At 43.6% G+C, this 16,356-nt stretch overlaps 1 protein-coding gene across 6 annotated transcripts in view; it reads left to right on the top strand.

Annotated features, from left to right (window-relative positions):
• The window catches only part of LOC115192196 (kinesin-associated protein 3), a 41,803-nt gene extending 26,162 nt beyond the window's left edge, over positions 1-15,641 (top strand). The window contains exons 12-21 of one of the 6 annotated variants that reach the window (XM_029750420.1): positions 744-852; positions 962-1,074; positions 3,721-3,886; positions 4,455-4,580; positions 4,863-4,961; positions 7,457-7,542; positions 10,011-10,200; positions 11,408-11,501; positions 13,752-13,801; positions 14,744-14,966. In XM_029750420.1, coding sequence (XP_029606280.1) covers positions 744-852; positions 962-1,074; positions 3,721-3,886; positions 4,455-4,580; positions 4,863-4,961; positions 7,457-7,542; positions 10,011-10,200; positions 11,408-11,501; positions 13,752-13,764 — 996 coding nt within the window. In that variant the 3' untranslated portion in view covers positions 13,765-13,801; positions 14,744-14,966. Of the gene's footprint in view, positions 1-743; positions 853-961; positions 1,075-3,720; positions 3,887-4,454; positions 4,581-4,862; positions 4,962-7,456; positions 7,543-10,010; positions 10,201-11,407; positions 11,502-13,751; positions 14,181-14,743 lie in introns of those variants that run through there. The other 5 variants (XM_029750421.1, XM_029750416.1, XM_029750415.1 and 2 more) reach the window with 5 other exon arrangements.
• Positions 15,642-16,356: the final 715 nt, after the last annotated feature.

The raw sequence follows: 16,356 nt of genomic DNA, 5'->3' as shown, positions 1-16,356 counted from the left end.
GGGAGACTGGGCAGGGAAAGAGGGGGAGCAGAGGGCAAGGGCTGGGGGCAACTCCTTTTTGGACCTGCACCTCTCTCTGTAGTTGACTTCCAGGACGTTAACTGGTGGCCTAGCCACCTCTTCTGCTCCCCTCATCACGTCTCCCCCCTCACCGTCCCCCTCCACACACGTACAAATACAAACACATCCACCATCATCATCACTAAGGACCTGAAGCTTACTGTCTTTTGACGTAATTGAAGGAGACTGTAGGATGCTCTATATGAATCAGAGGCCTTTGGATTGTGGAGGAATGGACAAATTGCAAGCAGGCATGGAATGTCCTCTCTTTCCATCTCCCTCTGTCCACCTCTCTCCTTCATCTGTTTGCAAGCCCTCTCAGTAGTCCCCTGCAGGGTCTTGGCACAGACCTGATTAGACAGAAATGACTGTGCCTATACTCTCTACTTATCTGCTCACTTCAGCAAAGGCCTTCCTGTTTCCGTACTCTGCGGTTAACACAGTGTGTGTCACCATGGCGACCCACTAAATGACTGTATGGACGATATGTAGACCAGTGTCATCAACATGGTGGTGATGTCATTCATCCATTCAGCCAATGATGTCACCAAGCATGCATCCATCCTCAAATAGAGAGAAAGGTTTGGGAACAGAGACACCCATAAGACACTGACTGACTTCTGGCCAGCTATAATGATTGATGATGAATTGATTGATTTATGTATTATTTGATTGCTTTACAGTTGATGAAGATGCTGTTTGATTGTGGTGAGAGCCCCATGGACCCTGAGCTCATCTCCTTCTGCATCAACCTGGCTGCCAACAAGAGGAATGCACAGGTCATCTGTGAAGGTAAAACACGCACTCACTCTCTCACACACACACACACACACACACACACACACGCACACACGCACACACACGCACACACATACTTCTAATCCTGTTTTTCCGTCCCTAGGTAATGGTCTGAAGATGCTGATGAAGAGGGGTCTGAAGCTAAAGGATGTTCTGACCATGAAGATGATCAGGAACGTTTCTCAACACGACGGACCCACCAAGAACCTCTTCATAGTGCGTACTAAACTCACACTCAGTCTTTAACACTGATGAGCTTAATCATGCTCAGTATAGATATAGGCCAGGGATGGGCAACTGTCGCCTGGGGGCCCCCCTTTTGTAGGCCTGCGGATCATAATATATAGATATATTTTGAACTCAGTCGTGGTTCTTACTGTTGCGAGTTAGAATAGTAGAATACACAATGTGCCAATTTCGAAATGTGTTATTGCTTCAGCAGTTTTTCTCTTACGTCAGTCACTGACAGACACTTAATTATCACTAAAATCTGCAAACATTTCTCCCCACCCCATTGCAAAATGAGTAGAATTGCATGAAATGAGTTATAACATTGCAACATTTTCTCTACGCCCCATGGCAAAATGTGTAAAATGGCAGGAAATTAACTCTAAAATGTACATTTGTTCTCTCCGCTGTCAAGAGGGCCACTAAAATGTCTTGCTCGCAAGGTGGGGTGGAAAGGGGTGTGGGGGGGGCAAAAGGCTAGGGCCGGCTCTGACTGCATGTGTGTGGGTATGGATGTGGATATGCAGACCCCTGAGCCACTGCTGCTGCTCGTGAGGAGTTCCGTTTTTTTGTAGCTCCCATCCCTGATATAGGTAGATAAGGCTAGACAGGCTAACATGATCTGTGTTCTTATAATAGTATCACTGAATCCATAATCTCTCATGGACAGATGCACGTAATATGGTAATAGAGACTGTCAACAGACTGTGGGATGCAAGACGAACAATGAACCTTGTTCCGGTACGGTGATTTTTCGTCACTGATCATTTGGATAAATCACGATTTCGCAGGTTCTCGCATCTTTCAAATTTCGAAAGGGGAGGGGACATTTGGCCCTACTTGAAACTTTCAGAGCGTTTCTCTCAGGGTGAAGACTGCAAGTCGCATTAGTCTCCTCCCAGAACTTAATTGAGCATCGGACACAATTACGCAAGATTTTAGTTCTGGGTTTCGTAGATTACTGACTCCATATCTATGCTTGTTCTTATACTAGTAGTTGAATCCATAGCTAGGCTCTATCTACCCCATACAGGGTCGTGGAAGAATTAAAAAAAATCCTGGTAAAAATAATACCATAAAAAAATATTATAATATCGTCTTTGTCTCTCAATCATTGTAATGTAGTTGACCTTAATAAATCTAAATGAAAATTATTAAAATCTAAAAGTTACATTTCAACCAGAGAGCGCCCTTAAATCGCGGTAAAAGGCCGTACTTGACCGCTGCACTTTAATCATTCCCACAGTGAATGGCTAAGCCCGCTACGCTATGAAACCACAAGCTATTGCAGAGACTTTGATATTACCGGACACAATTGATATGGTGAGAACAATGTGTGTGGAGGCTAATGCACAGAAACTCACATCAATACCTTTGTCAGATAACACTGTGAAACTAAGAATTGATGGTATAACTAGCAATCAAGAGGAAACTGACTGAACAACTCAAACTTGTTAGCTGTGAGGGCCGAGATGCATTGATTTTTGTTCGCTACATGTTGGGAGATGCTATTCACGAGGACATATTGTTCTGCCTCACAATTCCCAAGCGTGAAACGGCACAGGCGATGTTCAGTTTGCTCCGTGGCTATATTGATACAGGTTCCATGGGATCAAATGGTGGGCTTTTGCACAGATGGGACGATGGGCAGGCCTCTACACTCTAGTTATGAATGCGTTTCACTGGCAGCTGAGGTTGCTCCCTCTGCCGTATGGACGCATTGTATGATACACCGAGAGCAACTGGTGGTAAAAAAGCTGAGCACAGAACTCGGAGATATGTGGCAGGTAACTTCGATTGCAAACTACATTGCGCATGCCTGTACACAAAACTATGTGGAGATATGGGGTCAGAGCATGACAATGTTATATTTCACATCCAGGCTTGGTGGTTATCGGGGGGGAGTGTTGGAAAGATTTTTCAAATTGAGAGAGGAACTGTTGTCAATGGATGTAAAAAAAACAGACTTTGTTGACTTTCTGAGTAATGAAAAGAAAATGTGTCTCCTTGCCTAGTTAACAGACAAATATTCAGATGAGTGACCGAATCAGCAAAATCTGTTTGACTGTGATCTTGGCTCAGTTGACATGCCGGTAAGGGAAATCGAACAGCTGATCAAGCTGTCAAGTGACCGAATGCTGCAGACAACGCATTCATGGGTCACAATGAAGGAATTTTGGTTCATAACTCAAAAGGGAATACTGTTCCGTCTCCCTCCGAGCATTAAAACTCATGGTATACTTATTCAGTGCTCTCGTCTGCATTAAAAACAAATATCGATCCAGGTTGGATGTGACCGGAGAGATGAGGTGCACACTGTCGACCACGGACCCTGACTTTGAGAAGCTCTGACGCAACATGCATCAAGCACACCCATCTCATTAGTGGTGGTGAGATAAGATAAATGTCAGACTAATTTGCAATTTACTGTCATAGCCCCAATTTTAAAAAAGTAAACATTGGCTGTTAATTCCATAATTTTTCACATGGTTGGGTTCGTGAGAGTTTTATATCAAAATGGGGTCGTGGACAAAACATTTTTGGGAACCCCTGCTCTATTGGAACAGAACATTGTGGTGTTGGACCCTTACCTCTGTCTCTATGGTAACTGACCTCCCTCTGATCCCCCCTCAGGACTACGTAGGTGACTTGGCTGCTCAGACGGGAGTGGAGGAGAGGGAAGAGTATGTGATTGAGTGTCTGGGGACCCTGGCTAACCTCACCATCCCTGACCTGGACTGGGAATTGGTGCTGAAGGAGTACAACCTGGTGCCCTTCCTCAAAGACCGCCTCAAACCAGGTAGGCTTAGAAACCGCCTCAAAGGGGGCATTGGTGGGGCGGCAGGTAGCCTAGTGGTTAGAGCGTTGGACTAGTAACTGAAAGGTTGCAAGATTGAATCCCCGAGTAAAAATCTGTCATTCTGCCCCTGAATAAGGCAGTTAACCCACTGTTCCTAGGCCGTCATTGAAAATAAGAATTTGTTCTTAACTGACTTTCCTAGTTAAATGAAGGTTAAAAAAAGACCTCAAACCAGGTAGGTCTCAAAGACCGCCTCAAACCAGGTAGTGAGGGAGGGAGAGCGAGAAAAGGGGGGAAGGACGACTGGTGCTGCAACCTGCAGGTACATTCAGCCTGAAGAACTTGAGACAAGCAAATACTGTACGGACATTCCACAAGTTTTCAATTTGAACAAATTCTATCCCATGGCTTTCTCCAACCCCTAACCCATAACCTTCATCACTCTATCAGTTTCACTGACTGATCCGACATCATTGAATGATGTCAGCAATCTCACACACACACAGTGACTTTTCCCTTCTCAGCTTTAATCTCTGTGACCCCTGACCTCTGCCCCCCAACCCACCAGGCTCGGCAGAGGATGACCTGATCCTAGAGGTGGTAATCATGATAGGGACGGTGTCCATGGATGGCTCCTGTGCTGCCATGATGGCCAAGTCTGGCATCATATCTGCCCTCATCGAGCTGCTCAATGGTAGGTAGTAGATAAGGCCCAGGCCTGCACATGCTAGAAGGAGGGTTATCCTACTAAAATGCCTTTAAGTTATGATCAAACTGACATGCTTTGTGAGCTACAATATGAGGAGTAATGATGAAATGGAGTGAAATGTATGATACAACATACAGTACATCGACTTGTATTAGCTTGCTGGTTGAGGGATTGTATGTACATACAGTATTTCTGTGTATGTAAGCCCAACAGGAGGACAATGAGTTTGTGCGTCAGATCGTCTGTTTCACCTCTCTCTGCCTGTAGCCCAACAGGAGGATGATGAGTTTGTGTGTCAGATCGTCTATGTGTTCTACAAGATGGTGTTCCACCAAGCCACCAGGGATGTCATCATCAAGGACACACGTATCCTCCCTCTTACAACAATAAACCTCAATACAGTTGAAGTCGGAAGTTTACATACACTTAGGTTGGAGTCTTTAAAACTCGTTTTTCAACCACTCCACAAATTTCTTGTTAACAAACTATAGTTTTGGCAAGTCGGTTAGGACATCAACTTTGTCCATGACACAAGTTATTTTTCCAACAATTGTTTACAGACAAATTATTTCACTTATAATTCATTGTATCACAATTCCAGTGGGTCAGAAGTTTACATACACTAAGTTGACTGTCTTTAAACAGCTTGGAAAACTCCAGAAAATGATGTCATGGCTTTAGAAGCTTCTGATAGGATAATTGACATAATTCAATTGGAGGTGTACCTGTGGATGTATTTCGGCCTACCTTCAAACTCAGTGCCTTTGTTTGACATCATGGTAAAATCAAAAGAAATCAGCCAAGACATCAGAAAAATAATTGCAGATCTCCACAAGTCTGGTTCATCCTTGGGAGCAATTTCCAAACGCCTGAAGGTACCATGTTCATCTGTACAAACAATAGTACGCAAGTATAAACACCATGGGACCACGCAGGCGTCATACCGCTCAGGAAGGAGACACGTTCTGTCTCCTAGAGATAAACGTACTTTGGTGCGAAAAGTGCAAATCAATCCCAGAACAACAACAAAGGACCTTATGAAGATGCCGGAGGAAACAGGTACAAAAGTATCTATATCTACAGTAAAACGAGTCCTATATTGACATAACCTGAAAGGTCGCTCAGCAAGGAAGAAACCACTGCTCCAAAACCACCATTAAAAAAAGCCAGGCTACAGTTTGCAACTGCACATGGGGACAAAGATTGTACTTTTTGGAGAAATGTCCTCTGGTCTGATGAAACAAATATAGAACTGTTTGGCCATAATGACCATCGTTATGTTTGGAGGAAAAATGGGGAGGCTTGCAAGCCAAAGAGCACCATCCCAACCGTGAAGCACAGGGGTGGCAGCATCATGTTGTGGGGGTGCTTTGCTGCAGGAGGGACTGGTGCACTTCACAAAATAGATGGCATCATGAGGAAAGGAAAATGATGTGGATATATTGAAGCAACATCTCAAAACATCAGTCAGGAAGTTAAAGCTTGGTCGCAAATGGGTCTTCCAAATGTACAATGACCCCAAGCATACTTCCAAAGTTGTGGCAAAATGGCTTAAGGACAACAAAGTCAAGGTATTGGAGTGGCCATCACAAGGCCCTGACCTCAATCCCATAGAAAATGTGTGGGCAGAACTAAAAAAGTGTGTGCGAGCAAGGATGCCTACAAACCTGACTCAGTTACACCAGCTCTGTCAGGAGGAATGGGCCAAAATTCACCCAACGTATTGTGGGAAGCTTGTGGAAGGCTAACCAAAACGTTTGACCCAAGTTAAACAATTTAAAGGCAATGCTACCAAATACTAATTGAGTGTATGTAAACTTCTGACCCACTGGGAATGTGATGAACAAAATAAAAGCTGAAATAAATAATTCTCTCTACTATTATTCTGACATTTCACACTCTTAAAATAAAGTGAGGATCCTAACTGACCTAAGATAGGGAATTTTTACTAGGATTAAATGTCAGGAATTGTGAAAAACTGAGGGTAAAAGTATTTGGCTAAGGTGTATGTAAACTTCCGACTTCAACTGTATATACCTCAGGATACATCAATATATCTACTGTAATTTTACATCAATTTATCCCAGTTTATCCCAATATACTGTACATCTCAATTTACCTCAAAATATCCCTGTTTACCTCAATTATCTCAGTTTACCTCAATATGGCCTCGTTTACTGCAGTATACTCCGGTTTACCTCAATATGCCACAATATATCTACATTTACCTCGATGTAGACCTCAGTATTACAGCCCAAATAACCCTCAAATATCTTCCTAAATGGCTTTCAATGTAGTCCTTATTTATTTACGACAGGGTAACATAGCTTATGTTACCATGGTAACCAATAGTATCACCCTATTTCCCATCTGCTTCTTTCAATGTGTGTTTCCACGGCAAGCTCAGTTACCCCATCCATGACCTCAGTGCTCCACACTGAACAGTCGGGATCTGAGGTGACAGGCATAAAATTACAAATAGCTTGCAGTAATACTGTATTTGATAAATGTTTTAATTTTATGGAGAATATTACAGAGGGATCTCTACCAAGTGGTCTGCCTTGGGCGAGTTATTCTGCTTTACCGTATCTCTCTCTCATCACAGGAAATGTAAGAGTTGTTCGTTTGGCCACAGGGCAACTGTCTCATGTCTGCTTCCTATAAATTAAAGTGCAAAAGCAGTATTTCCTCTCTCTCGTTTCTTTCTCCCTCAAATACCATACCGTAACTGTGATCTTGATTAAAGAGACACTATTGAATGATCTGTTTGAGTAAAAGGAACAGCAAAATGATCCCCCAAAAAAGTGTAGAATGCATCCCTCCCTTTCTCTGTTGTCCTCTCCTTGACTCACTCTCTCCAGAGGCTCCCGCCTACCTCATTGACCTGATGCATGACAAGAACGCAGAGATACGCAAAGTCTGTGACAACACACTGGACATCATCGCTGTAAGTATCTGTGTAGTAAAAACGTATGCAGTAAGCAATTGTGCTTGTTCCCCGCCATTTTGTTAATTTTTGTAGAACACTTCCCCGATTCTGATTATCAGCTGTTGTCAAACACACGTGTAAAAAGACAATTCTCTGCCTTAATAGTGTGCAGTGAATTTTACTAGATGAAAAGCCGAAATGAGTATGTACAGTTGAAGTCGGAAGTTTACATACACCTTAACAAAATATATTTAAACTCAGTTTTTCACAATTCCTGACATTTAATCCTAGTAAAAATTCCCTGTCTTAGGTCAGTTAGGATCACCACTTTATTTTAAGAATGTGAAATGTCAGAAATATACTAGAGAGAATTATTTATTTCAGCTTTTATTTATTTCATAATATTCCCAATGGGTCAGAAGTTTACATACACTCAGTTAGTATTTGGTAGAATTGCCTTTAAAATGTTTAACTTGGGTCAAACGTTTCGGGTTGCCTTCCACAAGCTTCCCACAATACGTTGGGTGAATTTTGGCCCATTCCTCCTGACAGAGCTGGTGTAACTGAGTCAGGTTTGTAGGCCCTCCTTGCTCTCACACACTTTTTCAGCTCTGCCCACAAATTTTCTATAGGATTGAGGTCAGGGCTTTGTGATGGCCGCTCCAATACCTTGACTTGGTTGTCCTTAAGCCATTTTGCCACAACTTTGGAAGTATGCTTGGGGTCATTGTCCATTTTGGAAGAGTATGTAAACTTCCAACTTCAACTGTAATCCTGGCATTTAAAGCATGCTACATTTTAGAAATTTCACACAATATAAAACATATTTTCGCATACTCAAGAAGCCTACTATTTAGAACATAAGTATGGTTATTCTGACATTTTCTTCCCATTCATTTCTAACTGAAACTGGCCAGAATTCTGGTTTTCCAGATTTTCTATGTTGTCCTGATCCATCCCTGTTTAATGCAGGCCCGGAAAAACTGTTTTAGCCAGGAAAAACTCCAGATAATGGCATAATCAACAATGTACTTACAAAGATGTATTACATATCTCTCTAATTGTAACATTTAGATTGAAAGGACTGGTACATTCAATTCCTGTGTGGTTATGTCCCAGTCATGGTGTGATCTGTCACAGGCCTGAGATCAGTGTAATTAGCTATAGATTACAGCCGGGTTGTGGAGCTGGTAGTGGGGGGGAGAGGAAGTGTTTCATTGAAATTATCAGTGAGAACTATTAAGATGTGAACCACATGAAAGACCAGGACAGGCTCTGGAGAGTGTCGTAGCAGGACGCGGTACGTGAGTGAAAAAGCAGACCCTACACACACACACACACACACACACACAATCATTCGTCTTCAGAGCTGCAGGCTACCTTAGCAGAGCTGCAGGCTACCTTTATTGTACGTTCTTGAATATTTCCCCTTTGATCATTGTGTCCACACACATCCCACAGAGAAAGAAAAACCTACGTTTAGATGGTTCTACTAAGTCAGACAGAAGGGTAATTCATGAGGATATTTCTTAGATTCGGGTTTTCTCTGAGGAGGAACATTGGAAATGCCATGAGTACTGTTTTATATCGGCTGGCTCCTTGCCTCTGAGACGTCATTAGCTCAGCTCTCTCGTTATGATGGATTAAGCTTCATATAAAACCCTTACTACAGACTAATGGTCCAGGGGAAGTCAGCCGTGTAGTCATTAAGCCATTTTAGACGTGATAAATCTGCAGCTTGACAAAAAGTGTCACTGCCACTTTGGGGACGGAGAGCGGCCCTGCGATGTGACAATGGTCCCGTTTGAGGCCTGGGCCTTGGGTGGCTGTCAGTGCCCAGGGGGCTCTGCTTTGCGTCTGGATGATTAATTTGCAGGGCTTGGCCGAGTGGAGCACAGCGGCTCAAAGAGGGTCTTTCTCCCAAATGGCCCACGCAGAGAAAGGAAAACAGAATCTGTGTTCCTCCTCAGCCTTCCTCGGCCAAGCTCTACACACACACAGCCCCATCGCAGTCCCATCCATCTCACCACGCCAGGTTTTTATTAGTAACAGCATCAGTAGGGTGCAGGCACACAGAGCAGTGCATTGTGGGATGCTCTAGTAGTCTGTGGAGGATCTGGCCCTCCCTGCTGAGATGGACCAATATGGCGGTCAGTGGTCCGGCTGGTTCCCCCAGCCTTAGCTGACTCCCTGCCAGCCACTCTTCTACAGCCAATTACACTTCCAGTTCGGTGGATTCTCTCTCCGTTTACACAGAAGTGTATCTGTTTGCTACTAAGGCTGGGATTCAATCAATTGAAGATGGTGGATTTCCATTATAGTGCTTTCAGTGTGTGTGCATGCCTGCCTGTGTGCTTGTATTCATGTGTATGATTCGGTCTGTTTTTATCTGTGTGTGTGAACCTCCAGTAACCCATACTCCTCTCTCGCGCTCTGTCGCTCTCTCTCGCGCGCTCTGTCGCTCTCTCTCTCTCTCCCTGCTGTAGGAGTATGATGAAGAGTGGGGGAGGAAGATCCAGAGTGAGAAGTTCCGCTGGCACAACTCCCAGTGGTTAGAGATGGTGGACAACAGAGCCATGGGAGACGACGGAGAACCATTCATGTACGGAGACGATGGGGAACCTTTCATGCACAACGGAGACATTCTAGAGAGACGTGACCTCTTCTATAGTGCAGGTACGGAGGGAGGTAGAGAAGGAGAGAGGGAAGCAGAAACATTCAGTAGAGACTCAACCTCTTCTACAGTGCAGGTACGGAGGGAGGTAGGCAGGTAGGGGAGAGTGGGGTTGAGCCATTTTTTTACATTCAGCATCACTTAGTCAAGGGAAATATAGTATTTTTTTCTAACGAAGATATCTACATACATTTCAGGATGCTGTGTGTCCCTGGAAATAATCAGAAGTCATGTCAACATTACAGTTTTGAAAACATAGCTTGTCCAAAAAAAGTGGTCTCTTGGAACAACTTAAACAGAAAGTTAAGCCACCTACAAATTTCTGTACTGAATGAAATATTACCACTACCTTGTTTTAACCATGTCTATCTTTAGTTCCCAAACAAAAGTCAATACATTCACAATCGCTTTTTGTCATTTAATAATTTTAAGCATCTTTTAACATAGGCTTAACACCTGACAAACACTTTTTCTAAACACTTATCGTACATAGGCCAGGTCCTGTTACCTCATATCCCAGTGATAATGCCTTGCATTACGCCTGAGAAGAAAACACTTCAATTTGCTCAACTTGCCATTGGCTCAACCATTGGATCAACTTACCCAATGGCCATTGGCTTAACTTACGCAAGGCAAACATTTTGACTATATTAACCCACACAGGTTTATGACCTTATATTGAAGCTTATAGAGACCCCAACTGATGTATACAAAAAAAAATATGATCAACTTGGTTTTAGATACAAGCATCATGAAACCTCTAACACAAATTCATTTGACTTGGTAAAAATATGTTTTTTGGACCTAACTTGCTTACCACTTTTTCCTTCACAGACTCCATGAAATGATGACCTCTTCCTAAATATTTGGTCAAATTATTTATTTTCTGTATGGTTTCCTGGAAACAAGGGTGGCTCAACTTACCCCTTTGGCTCAACTTACCCCACGCTCCCCTACAGAGGGAGGGAGGTAGAGAAGGAGGAAGGGGGGCAAAGACCTGACCTCTTCTACAGCGCAGGTACAGAGAGAAAGAGGAGGAGGGTGGGAGAGGGGTAAAGAGCGAGAGAGAGATACTGGAGAGACAACCTCTTCCACAGCGCAGGTACGGAGAGCGAGGGAGGTATGTATGGATGAAGTGAGAGAGGGCGAGATGAGACACTCAATAGAAAACTTGTCTCTAACTTAAGAGTTGTATGTCTCTCTCCACAGATGGGATCATCCCAGCAGACAGTACCATCAGCCCAGAGTTCTTCATAGACTACCAGAATGGAGACATGGGCCAGGCTGGAGGCTTCCCAGGCAGGTGAGCTCAGAGTAGGTCAGGGGTTGGACTGCACCTCTATCCCCATCCCCTAGAGGCTCCTCTTGGTGGTGAGCTGCACCTCTCCCCCCTCCACCCCACCATCGGCTGGAGAACCACAGCAGGGCTGGTTGTCTTTCTCCTGCATTAACATTTACATTTGAGTAATTTAGCAGACACTGTTATCCAGAGCAACCTACAGTAGTGAGTGCATACATTTTCATACTTTTTCGTGCTGGTCCCCCAGTGGGAATCGAACCCACAACCCATGCTCTACCTACCGAGCCACATGGGACTGACAGGCTGTCCTGATGCAGGACAATGACCCCGTAGAAAACCATCCCAGTCTCAGCCTCAGTCTCTGCTGCTTGGTGAACGGTGTTATTCTTCTCCAGTATTCGCTGATCTTTGTTATTGAACCAGGGGCAGGGGCTGTGTCAACAGTCCTCCACTATCCCAGAAGGCCATCAACAGCAATACTGGAGCTTTGAGAATAAACACACTCTCTGCTCTACACTGTTGAGGCTCAGATACAGCCTGCAATGAAATAATTATTTATATTTATCATAAAACAAATATTATCCTTTGATTTTTGCTGTCTTAAACAGGCCTAATATGTCAAGTTTAAGTAATTTGATATGCTGTTAAAATGATGAATAGGTGAGGAAATGGGGAGTTTATTTAAAGTAATTTGTCTTTTTTATTATCAAACATCTTGCGTGCGATTAAAGGTTTTTTCCTGTCGGAGTATGTTTGTGTTGACTGCTGTTGAGAGGCTTGCTGTGTAGAGCAGATAGCAGGACAATGCGCTGAATCCATGCAACAGTTATTTCAGCTTTCAAATGGATGAAGGAGAGGGGAGGGAGGGAAGGAGAAACAGATAGCAAAGAGCGAGGGAAGGGAACAGAGCGAGAGCAAGCGAGTAGGAGGCTTTTTTTTCCAAATTTCTTTGTAACTGATACCTTTTAAATATACTGAGCAAGCTGGGGGAATTGGCATCTATAAGAGTGTTTTAATTTGGCCAGTGTACTCTGGAGTGGTCCAGGTTAACACAATAATCAAAGCCAGCTCCAGCGCTTATTTAAAACTGTGTGTGAAACATGGTGTGAATGGGGTCTTTTAAATGGGTTTAGTACAATCACTGTTATTTGTATAAATATCATAATGAGCTATTTTATATGAACTATATAAAATGTCTCTAGTCCCGGGTCGTTGGGAAGGAGCGGGTCCTTTATTTTAAAGAAAGTAAAAATAAGTCCCAGCAGCCACAGTGGGCCAGGCGACAGAGGCTGAGCGAGGGCGCCGTTCGTGTCCCCGTGTGGAAAGAGAAGTGTCTGGGTTTCACTAGAGGTGCACAACAGCGTGAGATTAGAGGGTTTCTGACCCCCCCCACAACACGCAGACAGGAAAATCAATGAGCGCTTTGAAAGGACTGTCAGTGATTGACAGTCAAGAGTGTTAAGGAATGTAAAACTAAAGGAAAACAGAACGGCGTTGCAATCAGGTGAGACGGAGAAAGAGGGGGGGAAGGGGGAGCTGGTTATTTAGCACTTGTGTAGTGGGTAGCTGTAACTTGAGGAGTGACAGCCAGGGGAGAGATCAAAGCATCTCGGGCGAGGTGGGAGGGGACAGACATATGAGGGAGCAGAGGGTCGGGAGCAAAAAAAGGAAAAAGGCCTGCTTCTCTTCCTGTGCACTATGATCTCTGTAGAATGTGTCCCCATACCTCACCCTGGGTTCACTGGGGCCTGTAGTACCAGGGTGGAAAAAACGAGGGCCCTTTGTCTGCTAACATAACCCTCCCTCTCTTAAAATGTCACAACACACGCATGCCTGGAATGAGGTGAGAGACGAGCTGATTTACATGTCTCATATTACTTACTGTATGAGGAAGTGTGTGAGTGAATTGTTGATCAACTGACCCTCTTTATCGTAATGTGCTCATTTTAAACCAGTGGTATTCAAACTTTTTTGGGAACCCATTTTTCCCCCCAAAGAAAAACCCCACTACACCCCAAATCTAATGACACAACCATAAAATCTGTAAATTTGGATTTTTACATCAACCTTCAATTCATTGCATTTTCATCTCATCAAAATAAAAATAAATACATTTACTCAAACCCCACTGCAGTTCCGTCGCGACCCCGACGTTTGAATACCACTGTGTTAATCCTTTCCTCATCACCACCAGAACCAGACTGCAGGCGCTGACCTGAGGTCCCGCTGTGTCTCTGTCTCTCTTTCTCCCAGGCCCAGGATGTAGTCAGACAGATGGTCAGTGAGGAAGGCAGGATTTCCAGGTAGGCTGTGAGGCAGGCAGTCAGAAAGTGCTATCAAGGCAGGCTGTGAGGCAGCAAGCTATCCAAGCAGGTTGTCTTACTCAGAGCTCTGGTGTTTCTCCAGTGTTTCTCTTAGCCTCCTTTAGCCTGCCTCTCAAATCCCCCCCTGACAGCCGGGCGGAGATGAAAAAGACATATTCCTGTCCAGTGAGGTAGGGGTTGGGAGGGGGCACGAGGAAGAGGGGGTACAGAGTGTGTAACTGATCACTGGAAGTGATTTGGGCTAAAAACAACACATCATTATGGGCGCTCACAGGGGCAACGCAAACAGGTCGTATTTTAATGAGCCATAGGATGTCGGCCCGGCCAGCCAGCAACTGACAGTGTATAGACCAAGAGAGAGAAGGATTGAGGGTGGAGTCCAAGAGAAGGGGACATGCTGTCGTTTGTCGAGGTGCAGTTTATCCATCACTGTTTGGTTAACTCGCCCAGTCCGAGGTAACAAGACGGTCGTGCTGACCCCACTGCACTGCTGAACGGTCCGACCAGCTGGTCATAGCAGAGAGACGACCAACCGTGAAATCGTCCAGCCTTTCTTCCTCTGTATTCACATCCCCATGGTAACTGATTTGTATGGTTGTAGCTACAGCCCCTGTATCATCCTCCAAATAGGCTGGGGTGGAGTGAGGGCATACAGGTTAGACAGGTCTGGCTGTTGGTCTCTAACGGAGCTGTGTTTTGACATTTTAGCTGTTTTTATGTAGTTGGCTCACTGGCTGCCTCCACTGTTTATCCCTGCAGCTACAGGTTCCCTGTCACAGAGCTTCATTGTTATGTCAGAACCCTGTATTAGAGCAGATTTAATATTGCATTAAGTTAAAGAGCTTTTACTTAACGTTCCATTTATTCTACGACGCCTTTTACCTTGTTTTGTTTGTGTCCTTGTATGTTTCACTGTCTCAGAATGCCACCTAGTGGTGGTATTTAGAACCATCTCACGGGACGTCGACTCCTGTGGGGCTGACGTGTGCGTTTCTAACCCTTCAGTATGCATATCGATACGTTCAGACAGTCGACGGTGACCTCTGGACAGCGCCCCGCCACGGCTTCCGGCTTCCGCCCAGAAGAGCAGTTCTTCTACAGCTAGGCTGGAATCAGCCTCCAGATCAACCAGGTCAAATTGGGTTCACTACACCGCACAGACTGACTACAGCTATCTCCTGTGTAGCTCGCTACGCTAAGGTGTGTAGAGATGAGTGTATCAACACTACTACTGTGTGTTTAACAGCTAGTCGCTTCAAGTGCTCTATCCCAAGCTCTAGCAGTGATGATGTTGCTGTTTTATTGAATGCTACCATTACATCTTAAGCTACCCAAATGCTTTTCTGGAAAACAATCTTTTTCTAGTTAATGGCAATTTGTTTTGAGCTTTAATTGGAATATATTTGCATATATCTCAAATGTGTTCACTATAAGCATGTACCAGAATGTAAGCACACCTACTTAACTTTAGTCTTAACTTATACAGGATGAGCGTTGCTTTGTTTCCATAGGATGTTTTCCACGCATTACATTTCCGAAGTAGAGGTGGTTGGTTGGTATTGCACAGTGTGAGTCTTATTCTTATAGTCCAGCAGCTGCATGCTGTGACAGTCCTTTTTATAGGTGACCTCATTCACGAGACTGACCGTTTTACGTCTTTTACTTTGCCTTTGTACAAACATTCAGTAATTTATGTTTATTTAATTGTTTTCTTTTATATAAATTAACAATTTGTTGTGTTGTCTCTTCATTGTGCCTGGTGTTCATCAGAACACATTTTTCTGTGGTGCAATATTTAAAATAAAGTGTTAAAAACGGACATTGTTTGATGTGACCATTCCTTGCCACCCTCAATAAAGATGAGCAAAGAAAAGGGTATAAAATAAATAATACAAATACTGAGCTATATTGTATGCTCAACTTGTTTTGAAAATTACATTTTATACGTGTACAATTGCTCATAAATAGATTTTGTTTAACAAATAATAAAAACAATTATCAAAAAGATACGTGTCAAAATTAATGGCACCCTTTAAAAATGTAAATATTACGTTCAACTTTTTTAAATGTCCGATACAGCCATTTTAATCTCCCTATCAAATCATTACTGTATAACAATTAAGTACCTTACTATGATTGTTTTCAATTAAAATAGTAAAAAATAAACAAATCTAACTATTGCAAAGGGCTCTCAAGCTAGAATTTAGCTCGGACTGTCTGGGGGATGTCTGAGTGGGGAGGGAAATTGGCAGAGGTTTTTCTTATTGATCTATTAACTAATTTACCGCATGGTGATGTCACCATGGAATGCCAAAACTACATCCCACCAAAACAGGCAGCAATTTCAGGCGGTCTTTTCAAACAGCTCTTACACCAAAAGGGCATTATCATAATTTCACAGTATTATCCCAACCTCATAGTGTGTAAGTATATATGAAACACAGAACTGCACTGGGGCGGCAGGGTAGCCTAGTGGTTAGAGCGTTGGGCTAGTAACCGAAAGGTTGCAAGTTCAAATCCCTGAGCTGAGAAGG

Source organism: Salmo trutta, chromosome 4 (assembly GCF_901001165.1).
Source record: "Salmo trutta chromosome 4, fSalTru1.1, whole genome shotgun sequence".
Taxonomy (NCBI): Eukaryota; Metazoa; Chordata; class Actinopteri; order Salmoniformes; family Salmonidae; genus Salmo; species Salmo trutta.
This window is presented reverse-complemented; position numbering and strand designations above follow the sequence as displayed.